The sequence below is a fragment of the Candoia aspera genome, chromosome 4 (genome assembly GCF_035149785.1).
Source record: "Candoia aspera isolate rCanAsp1 chromosome 4, rCanAsp1.hap2, whole genome shotgun sequence".
NCBI classification, from domain to species: Eukaryota; Metazoa; Chordata; class Lepidosauria; order Squamata; family Boidae; genus Candoia; species Candoia aspera.
Window position 1 is genome coordinate 114,685,287 of NC_086156.1, and position 11,305 is coordinate 114,696,591.

An 11,305-nucleotide genomic window follows, 5' to 3' on the forward strand; every position below is an offset into this window, starting at 1 on the left:
AGGCACTAAATGCCCTTTCAAGGTTTGTACCAATCACAGGAATTTGGAAGCCCTCCGCACAACCCAGCATCTCAGTCCTAAACAAATTTGCTGGGCTGTTTTTCAGTCATTTCAACTTCCAGTTAAAATTTATCCCAGGAAAGAAAAACTTTCCGGCTGATGCTTTGTTGTGTTTACCTCAGGATTTTGACCAGGGGGCAGATGTGGTTGGGACTGTTCTCACTGAACCACAACTGGGTTTGATTGCTGTCACACGGAGCCAGACCCGTAAGCAAGCTACCCAGCCCCCAGCCCAGTCTGGGAAGCAGAAGGTGCAAGTTCCTTGTCAGTTACAGAAAGATTTTCTCCAGGCACTGAAATCTGACACTTGGTTGCTAGCTAATAAAGACACGGTTTCCTTCAAAAACGGTCTGGCATGGGTAGAACACTGCCTTTATGTACCCGAAAGTTTAAGAGCTGAGATTTTACAGTGCTCCCATGATGATAAACTTGCTGGGAACGTTGGTTTTGTCAAAACATTACATTTGGTTCATCGTCAATTGTGGTGGCCTACCTTGACAAGCGATTTAAAAGATTATGTGGCTTCCTGTCCTGTTTGTGCACTGTCAATACGTAAGGGGGGGGGGGGAACCACAGGGGCTTCTACAGCCCGTGGCCAGCCTGTCCCATCCCTGGGATGAGATTTCTATGGATTTCATTCTGGATCTTCCTCCCAGTCAGAAGAAAACTGTCATTTGGGTAGTAAAAGATCTTTTTTTTTTCCAAACAAGCATGTTTCATTCCAGGTGCATCCATCCCCTCAGCTCCAAAATTGGCATGCCTATTTCTCATCCACATCTACCACCTCCACGGTAGCCCCTCCCATTTTGTCAGTGTCCACGGGACACAGTTTACTTCCCAGTTTTGGAAATCATTTTTAAAATTGATTGGCATTAAACAAGCACTATCCACGTCTTGCCATCCTGAGACTGACAGTTCTACTGAGATTTTGAACTCCACTCTTGAACAGTGTCTTAGAGCATACATTAACTACCATCAGGATGATTGGGTGGAGTTACAACCTTTTGCTGAAGTGGCTTACAACAATGCTGTCCAACAAAGTGCCGGGCAAACCCCTTTTCATGTGAATGAGCACTTCTTTTGGAATGGGTGACCACAATAAATTTTCATCATCATCATCATCATCATCATCATCATCATCATCATCATCATCATCCATCAATCCTTCTTTGAAAAAAATAAAAAATTCTATATGTTCCTGTAGACAGGAAACAGTCTTTCTATTCTTATTTGTCAGCAATGTCTCACAGTGAGAAAGATCACATGACATACTAATTCCTCTTTATTAGTTGCTCCCTGTGGTTTAGCTCAGGCCTGAAAACAATGATGTAGCATTTGGGGGGAAAAATACAGCACAGTAACCCAGCACCAGAAGACAAGATGGAGAAGACCTCAACAGCTACCATGGCTTTTCCTTTTGTGCTCAGATAGGCTGGAAAAAAGGAGACCCACACACTGCAGAAGGCCAGCATGCTGAAGGTGATGAATTTGGCTTCATTGAAGCTGTCAGGTAATTTACGGGCAAGAAAAGCCACAGTGAAGCTGGCCATGGCCAAGAGACCCATGTAGCCCAAGATGCAGTAGAAGAAGGAGGCTGAGCCCTCATTGCATTGTAAAATGATTTCTTTGGATTCTGAGTGCATGTCCAACTCAGGGAATGGGGGAGATGTTGACAACCAAAGAACACAAATACATACCTGGAAGAGAGAACAGGACAGGACAATAGAAAAGGCCAATCCTTTCCCAACCCATTTCCTGATCTGAGATCCTGGTTTGGTGGCCATGAAAGCAAGAGCCACCGTGATCGTTTTAGCCAAGACACTCGAAATGGCCACTGAGAAGCTGATGCCAAAAGTGGATTGTCGGAGAAGGCAGGTCACCTTGCCAGGTGGGCTGAGGAAGAAGAAAGAGGAGAGAAAACAGAGGAGGAGAGAGACAAGGAGGGTGTAGGTGAGGGCCCGGTTGTTGGCTTTAACAATGGGAGTATCCCTGTGCTTAACAAAAGTCCCAAGGACCCAGGTTGTCATGAGGAAGAGAGAAATAGCACTTGTGACTAAACCAATTGCTAGAGGTTCCTCATAAAACAGAAAGACCAAAGATTTGGGCAGACACTCATTTTTTTCTTGGTTTGCATAGTGATCATCTGGACATCTGAAACAGTCATCGGTATCTAAAAGAAAAGGCAAGAGAATGGTCATTTCTTTCATAGTTTTTAAAATTAACTTCTATTTTTCATACTGAGTTCTTGTAGTAGGCTACAAGTTTGTGAATAGCTTGTATGTGAAAATACACAATTCTGTATTCCTGGATCAGGAGGCCCTTCAGTAACTGACTCATGCCCCAGTCATCTGGGCTGTATAGACTGTTGCAATGTGCTCTGTATATGGCTACCCTCGAAGAGTATTCAGAAGCTACAGCTTATTCAAAATGCAGCCACAGTTGCAAACTTGGGTGCCCCAAGCATGGCATTTGTAACAGCTTTGCTGCGGGAGCTCCATTGATTGCCAGTCTGGTTCTGGGTCCAATTCAAGGTGTTGGTTATGACCTTTAAAGCCCTATATACTTTGTAGTTTGATTTTATTGTAAGCCACCCAGAGTCCCTCTTTTGGGGGAGAAGGGCGGTAATAAAATGTGAATAATAAATAAATAAATAAATGGGTCCAGGTTACCTGACAGAACATGTCATCTCCATTACTTCGACCTGTCCCACCCAGTCAGGCAGGGAAGTCATATTATTGACTCCATCCCTGAAAGAATGTCATCTGGAAAGCCCCAGCAAGAGAGCCTTTTTTTGCCATTTCACTTTCCTGTGGAACATCCTTCCGCCAGACATGAAGCCAGCCCCCACTCGCACAGCCTTCCAGGAAGAATTGACAACCTGGCATCTCCAGCTCGCGTGGGTTGTGAGGAGGAACAACCGACCCTGTGGGTGGTTAGCACCATGAAGATATCCCCATATATTAAGATCTTTTTAACATCTCTATCTTATATGGAACTTTTATACTTTTATGTAAGAATATTGTTTTATGACATTTCAGTAATTATTTATTCTTGTTTATACTGTAAACCAGAGTCACTCCTTCAGTGAGTTGGGTGGTGAATAAATTTAATATCTAAATAAAACATAAATATTATTTTTCAATCCTATCATGTATGATTGGTTGGTAGATGAATACATGATTTGATGGGCAATTATTCTCTGAAATCCAGTCTTCTCTAAATAAAACTGAGAAAAATGCTGTTGTTTCCCATTTCCTTTCATAGAAGTCTTTCTTTCATACAAGACTGGGATGGGGAATTTAGTTGCATAAGGTGGACAAAGACTACAGATTCTGAGATGCCAAATCAATGTATGTCATTAAAATTCTCTGAGATTTTATTCTTCTCCAAGAGAAGGTCAGCTGCTGTAAACTAATATTTTCTTTGAGCAAAAGGTGAATTGAAACCAGAAAAATGTGGTATAATTTCACTGTCAGTATAAGAGAGAAGGGTTAGTTTGATAATTTCATAACCAAAGTGCTTCTGGCCGTTTACATGGAGAATACGATCAGGTTTTGCAGAAAGACATCCTGTGTCCCTTTGTCTCCAGAACATCCCACCCATTCCTTCATTTTTCATTGTCAGCTATACCTCCTTTGCTATCATTCAGCTTTCTCTAACTTTCCGGTTTCATGAAACATGAGGCCCTGAAATTTTCAAAAGAAGAGCAAAAAAGTCAACATTTATTTATTGTTAAGCACAAATGACGCAATCATGTATTGATTGTTTGCTGGTTTGTTTAATTCCCTTCTAGAGGTCCAACACATATTCCAGGAATCACCAATATGGTGCCTGGTATTAATCATAGCAAATGAAATTTCCTAGATCCACCTAGCACCCAAAGTTTTTCAAAGCAATCAGTGACCATTGTCATTCTGAATATTTGTTCTTGTTGCATGAACACTGAAAATCATAGGGATAGGAACACCAATGCAAAAGAGATTGCATGTGTGAACAGCAGCAACTTCTACTACTACTACTACTACCACCACCACCACCACCAAAAATTCAGGTTTCTGTGCTGAAATAAGAGTTAGGTCTATCTGCCTATCATCCATCCATCCATCTCACCTTCACAGGGGAACAATATCTGCAGGATTCCAACCAGTTTGGAAATCAACTATAAATATTCCCCTTTAAGTATTGATAAAACCAGTAAGTACACATATACACATTCAGGTTATGACATTTCTTTGAAGCCTATATAATGAATGGATAATGAATGGAAAACTAATGGTGAAAGGAAAATTGATAACCTACTAATTTGATTGGAAATCTTTTCTTCTGGACATGGAACACAGTCATAGCAGCAGAAGGGTCTCCCTTCAGCCCTTCTCTTCCAAAATCCAGGGGAACAGTGGTCATTGCACAGGGAAACAGGAAGGACCTAGAGACATAGATGTAGGCAGAGACATAGATATAGACACGAGAGAATTCAGAGTAGATGGTGGAAATTGTCTAATCTGGATTAGATGAATGAGCATCAACATCATTCATATTAATTTTTCTACAGGTTGTTTGTTCAGGTTGTAGAAACAGGTGAAATCATGAAGACCAGAACACCAAGCAAAAGAGATTGCAAGTGTGAACAATAACAATTACCACTAACATAAATTAGGGGTCACAAGATGCAATAAAATGTAGTGATCCCTCATCTGTCTGTCTGTCTGTCTGTCTCTACATCCTGTACAGGGTACAATAGCAGCAGAATCCTCATAAATAACTTTGATTTACAAAGAAGAGATTTTGAGGGATGTGAATAAACTATGAGTAATCTTGTTCAGAAATTGGTGAAACCAAGAACCATACATATATTAATCCAGGAACTGCATTTCTTTAAGTCTATATAATGAAAATAATGCGGTGAAACTACTGATTTTATTTGAAATCGTTGTTTGTAGGCAAGGAACATCATCATAGCAGCAGAATTGTTTCCCTTCAGGACTTCTCTTCCAGTATCCAGGGAAGTAGTGGTCATTACAAACAGGAAAAACCCTGTCCCCTCTCTCCTATCTGTCTGTCTGTCTGTCTGTCTGTCTGTCTGTCTGTCTATCTAATCAGGTAACCATTTATCCAATATTTAAATAAGGACCTGATAATACTATTATGGGCAGAATTTTTTTAGAATATGGATTTTCCCTCCACCGCAACAGATATTCAGGGTTGAATTGTGTTTTCCCATTTTTCCCATTTTGTTTCTGAAAGTAATTAAACTTCATGAGGTCATTTAGAGATGGAATGTGGTCCTTTGTAAGCAAGCATCATTTCATACCTGGTTAAAACCTGGGTGCCAAAGGATGCTGTTCTCCCCAAGGGAGATTTCTTTTCCTTTCGGAGCATTGGGGTGTAACTTGCCAACTCTAACTCTCTGGAAGGATCTGTTTGGAAAAGTGATGATGTTGAGGATGTCAAAACCACCTGGACCTTCCCTTCTGTCTTTAAAGAAGACTCTTTCTCCAGCTGAGTTGTTAAAAGAAATGCCTTGAAGGAACTTGTGGAGCTACTTGAAGGAGGGTCAGAAAGAGGGAGTCAAAAAGAAAACAAAGTATCAGGATTAAAGTTTCCCTTTCTTTTATTCCTAATTCCCAGGAATAAAAGAACATTCCCTGGCTTGAAATATGGCAGAAGAAAATGTCAACCCAGAAAGAACTGTGAAGATTTGAGACATGCAACTCACTATTAGTTTATTAATTAATTAGGACATGTACTTTAAAGCACTAGACTCAGCAAGTCCTGGGAGTTTGCCATAAGTCTAAAAACCAACATCACTTCATGAAAAAAATGTATACTTTTACTACCAAAGAACAACTGACATAAACTGTAAATCCCCAGTCTAAAAACCCTGCCCGTTTGTTTGTTTGTTTGTATTGTTTTTTGAAATGACAGAAATAAACCAAAAAACCCATAAAGATACATACATAACAAGTGCTTTAAAAACGTTAGAAAAATATAAGATATAGAAATAAAATAAAAATATGACTTAAAATGTCATTACAACAATAAACAAACACAATTATATATACACACAAACAGGATTAGATAGACAGAGAGACAGACAGACAGGCAAATATGATGCAGGATTGGATGGATGGATGGATGGATTCCTAATAGAATTATATAACCATGACGAGTCCCATATGTCATTGAACTTATCCATACAAAGTCTCCTCTCATAGGTGTCAGATGGTTCTTTCAAACTGAGAAGAAAAATCCAATATGGACTATGGCACACTATGTGTCATGAGTACTGATGGTGAGCAGGAGGGGCCCCTATCCAGGGGGGAAAACACATGCGTATTACTGAGCAGTTAAGCAGCCATTCAAAGAGACAGAGATCAGACCTGCCTTAACTTCTGGGGTTTATCTGTCTGGGTTTTTCCCATGCTTCTTCAGTTTGTTAGGATTTTCTGTCTAAAGTGGCAGTAATAAAAGACTAGAGACCTATTCCTTGTCTCAGCGTGGTCCCTGACTCTTAGGACACTATGGCTGCAAGAGCTGGACCATAAGGAAGGCTGAGAGAAGGAAGATCGATGCTTTGGAACTGTGGTGTTGGAGGAAAATTCTGAGAGTGCCTTGGACTGCAAGAAGATCGAACCAGTCCTTCCTCCAGGAAATAAAGCCAGACTGCTCACTTGAGGGAATGATATTAAAGGCAAAACTGAAATACTTTGGCCACATAATGAGAAGACCGGACACCCTGGAGAAGATGCTGATGCTAGGGAGAGTGGAGGGCAAAAGGAAGAGGGGCCGACCAAGGGCAAGGTGGATGGATGATATTCTAGAGGTGACGGATTCGTCCCTGGGGGAGCTGGGGGTGTTGACGACCGACAGGAAGCTCTGGCATGGGCTGGTCCATGAAGTCACGAAGAGTCGGAAGCGACTAAACGGATAAACAACAAGATTGTATATGTTGTATAGGATTATATATATTGTATAGAATCCTATACAATACAGGAAGATATGGCGTGGGCTGGTCCATGAAGTCACAAAGAGTCGGACGCGGCTAAATTAATAAACAACAAAAACATTGTAAATATGATGCAGAATATAGATAGATATGGTGTATCTTCATCCTCTTTCATTCTATAACAGAGCATGACCTCTTACACTAATAAATGTGTTGCCTCAGTATCCTTATTGATATGTAGCCATAGGCCAAGGAGAACAAACATATTAAAGTATGGATGAGAATGACTATAATATAAAAGAAAAAAATATCTATCACATGGAGAGATTACCTGCCAAGGCTGCAGATCAGGAAATTTGAACTTTGGAAATTCTCTCTGTTTGGATCTTGGTCTCACCATCTCCTGCAAAGCATGGGCCACTGCATAAACAGCATTGTAAATGCTGTAGCTTTGGCCAGTCATCTGAAACTCAAACAAAGGGCCAGGCAGGTTCTCCAAATTCTCTTCCCCACTACAGGTTTCACTGATCATTGAGGGGAATTCTGCACTGGAAAAAGAACAGTCAAACAATTGTTCCCAAACGTCTTGAAGAAACCCATCTTTGTGGGTTGAAGGTTTGATGGCTTGAAGAAATTCTTTGAACCCTGGAACTTCTCTTGAATGAACTGTAAAGGAAAGAGCCCCATGGAACAACTGGATGTCCCATCCTCTTAGAAATCCTGTCATTATAAAATCAGTTGGGTTCATCAGGACCCAAACCTTTCTGAAGGATGCACTCTCTTTACTTTCAGGATCACGTAGAAAAACGACCGTTCTGAGCCAGACGATAGTGAATGATCCTCCATAGACAAGAAAAGCATTTGATTTCTGATCTATTAATTTACCAGAAATAATTGAGATTGCATCAAGCACTTCTGACAAGTCTTCAAAGTTGGCTACTTGTGGAATTTTCTGGGTGAAAGCTAAACAGATGCCATTCTGGGAAAGCAGTGGCTGCAGTTTCTGCAAGAAACGCTCTCCGTTATTTGTATCAAAAACAAAGACTCCAATCCACGTCCATCCAAAATGGAGAAGAAGTCGGATAACTCCAATGTACTGAAGGTCCTCATTTGGGACCATGCAGTAAAGTAAAGATAACTTTGGTGTCTGAAACTCTTCCTGGGCAAGAGAGCCATAGGTCAACTAAACAAAAAACAAAACAAAACAAAATAAAAAACAAAGAAGGGGAGTCATTATTCATGTGAATCAAGTGAAAAAAAGATGGAAAATGACTGCTGGATGGAAATTAAATGAAGGTGTACCTACACTGAAAATTTGTGAAATTCCACATACATGAGGGTTACCACCTGTTGCCAGGTAGCCATTAAACACAATGTCAGCTGACCCCTTCAAAAAAGTTTTATATTTTTTTAGAGTTTAATTTTTTTTTGTTTTTACAGTTTAATTTTCTGATCTATGATTGTAATAAAAAAATGATTTATTTATTTTTATTGGATAATCTTCAGCCACCTTATTGAGCTGTGGGGGGAAAAGTTGCAGACGGGAGAGCAAAGTGTATTTCATTGAAGCCCTGCAAAAAAGACATGGCAAAAAGCTATTCTCTGCTAAAAAGAAGTCAAATTCTGTCTCTAACCCTGCCCAGATTACCTGTGGAATCCTGTAGACACTTATACTTTCTGCCATATATGAGGAAGTATCAGAACCAGGTGCCCCAATGATGGCCATGAGAGTTTTCTGGCTGTCACATTTGTAGTTTGGGACAAATTCCTTGGACTTGAAAAGCAGGTCCAGAGTGGTGCGATAGGTCATCCTTGGGCTGTAGTAACTGTCGTAGATGTGGAACCCGAGAGTGATGTTGGGTAAGATCTGGGAGTCTTCATTGATCTCCTTCACAGCAAAGGCCAAGGCAAGGATGTGCTGGTAGAATTTGGTTATTACACTGCAAATAGGTTAAATACAAAAATAAGGAGTAACTTTTTTTTTTTCAAGCGAGAACATTTGTTTCCTATTTTAATTTAGCACAAAATAGAATATAAACAGATTCAGCAAGTATCAATCCTTTAATATATGTATGTTTTGTGAAGAGTGTTAGTACAGAATTTTTTAAAATTACCTTCAGCTCACTAAATATTATTTAAAAAGCTTATTCACCAACGTTTCATGAAAAAGACTTTAACATGATGTAAAAGAATTGATGTCTTCTCCCACAACAAGATACAAGAAAGCTTAGATTAGATACAACAAACTGTCTTTATGCTGAAACAGCTTTTAGTCATAGAAGAATTTTTTGGGATCTGGCTAAATTAAAGAGTTCATGGGAAGAAAAAAAAATCCTTACACTGGTAAGTCATAAGATTTTAGAGAAGGATAATCCTTAAATTGAATTTCATAACCGTGGTAAAGAATGTGAGACACCATCCCACCAACAACAAGGTCACCAGGCTGGTACCACTCATGTGGGACAAGGAAGGGTTCACCTTCCAGGCACTTCACTGTAACTACTTTGGGCACCAAGAACATCAGAAGGAACATCATCTCGACTCTGTTGTTATGGTGAGAATGTCTTTGTCGTCTCTCCTATCCATAGGGAAGTCTTTATTAATTCAACGGTTTATCCAGTGATTAATCCAAGGTTTACATCTGAGAAAGAAACTAATGAGAAAATCCACCTTTCCTATTGTAAGTTCCAGTGGAGTGCACATTCCTATGCTGAATATCACCAGGATTTGAAGAGATATTCTGGCAGAAGAGACAGGAGGGAGGGAACTTGTAGCAATGAACCTCAGAGAGCCATTCTTGCCCCTTCTGCCAATCTCTTGGTGGTTCAAGAGTTACTTTATAACCAAACTGATACTTGCATCTGGATTGTTGTGCAATGTCAAAAGCCTTCTGCAAAGCCTTTGGTGTTTTGGCCTATCTAAGAAAATATGGGAATTCCTATAGGAGATAATTATTTTGTTTTTCATGAGATAATAATTGTCTGATGGTTCAATTCTTTTCTGAATGAGCAAATGTCAATAAAAGTAGTATAAGGGAGACTGGCAATACAAAATAGCCTTAATTGTTTAAATTCATGTTCACTTCTTACAATAGAGCAGGGCTCCCTGTTTCAATGTCAAAATAAAAGAGGAGTTTAATAGAGGATTTTTTTATATATATATATTAAGAAATGACAAAAAAGCCAATAAGCCCTTTGGAGGAGGTCATCCATATTTTCAGCAGAGAGTCCAAATATGAATCCATGCCAAGATTGATACTGATATTTAGAATGTCCTTGATCTGGCTGATCTACCCCTCCAAATCTTTCACTCTGATATTTGTGTATATAGGAATCTCATGAGGTTGATTTCATGAGATTTCAGCTATTTTAAGATGCTATACTCTGACTGAACATCTAGGTGAATGGGAACAATTGCTGCACCTCTGGGCCTGGCTGCGGTTGTGGAGGTGGCTCTATGTATGCTGCAGTCAGCTCTCCCCCCATGGACTTTTACTTTGCTGGGGTTTGTCAGTGGCTGGTTGGAGGGACTTTTATGGGTCCTTGGTTGGCTGCTGGGCTGGTATTTTTATGGCTGGCAGTGGTAGAGGACTCTACCTTTCTTGCAGCTGTGACACAGAGGGATTCCAGTCAAATGTTGATGGTGGAGGTCCCCTGCCCACTAGAATGTTGTGTGACCCTCTGGCAGCTCTCCATCTGAGAGGCCAACCAGGTTGCTGGTACTGTGGAGGTGGTGGTGATGGCTAGGCAGGGTGGGGGATAACTGTAGAGTGGCAGGGTATTGTGATCCCTCCATTCCTTCAGAGGCCATTTTGCCTTCCCTTGTCTTAGTCCCAGAGAGGAAGAAGATGGTGCAATGACTATTGGCCATTTGGCGTGGATTCCATCTATCAGCTAGGTTGCCTGTAACTGTAGACTGTGGGTTTCCCACTGAAGACTGATTATCCCCTCTGAGTGACAGCCAGAAGAGGGGATTGATGTGGTTGGGGGGGAATGGAATAGGAGCCCTTGATTGGTTTGTGAGAGCAGCAGAGGAAGGGTTCCTTGCTTGTGTTTATTCATGGGCAGAGTAGGGAAGGTGGTTGCTGGGTACCATGATGGTGCTGAGAGCTAGTGAAGCTAAAGTGCCTCAGGGTGCCTGGCCTCCCTTCCCTTGGATGTATGGCATTCAGGACAGTGGGAGGTCCCTGACCTTGGGAATTCAGCACCCTGGACTGGCAAGTAGGGACTGACAAAGTACTATGGTGGCGATGGGCAACAAGGTGGAATGGTGGAAGATATGGAGTGGGCTGTTCTTGGG

General features: G+C 40.8%; 1 protein-coding gene across 1 annotated transcript; it reads right to left on the minus strand.

The window, feature by feature from the left end:
- Positions 1 to 206: 206 nt before the first annotated feature.
- On the minus strand, positions 207 to 9,542 carry LOC134497227 (vomeronasal type-2 receptor 26-like; the record flags this gene model as incomplete). The annotated part of the gene is made up of 8 exons (XM_063302899.1): positions 9,346 to 9,542; positions 8,655 to 8,946; positions 7,892 to 8,189; positions 7,404 to 7,549; positions 5,372 to 5,599; positions 4,360 to 4,486; positions 1,369 to 2,230; positions 207 to 222 (listed from the first exon to the last, which is right to left on the minus strand). Coding segments are annotated over exons 1-8 (2,166 nt in total), but the record flags the coding sequence as incomplete, so codon positions are not given.
- Positions 9,543 to 11,305: the final 1,763 nt, after the last annotated feature.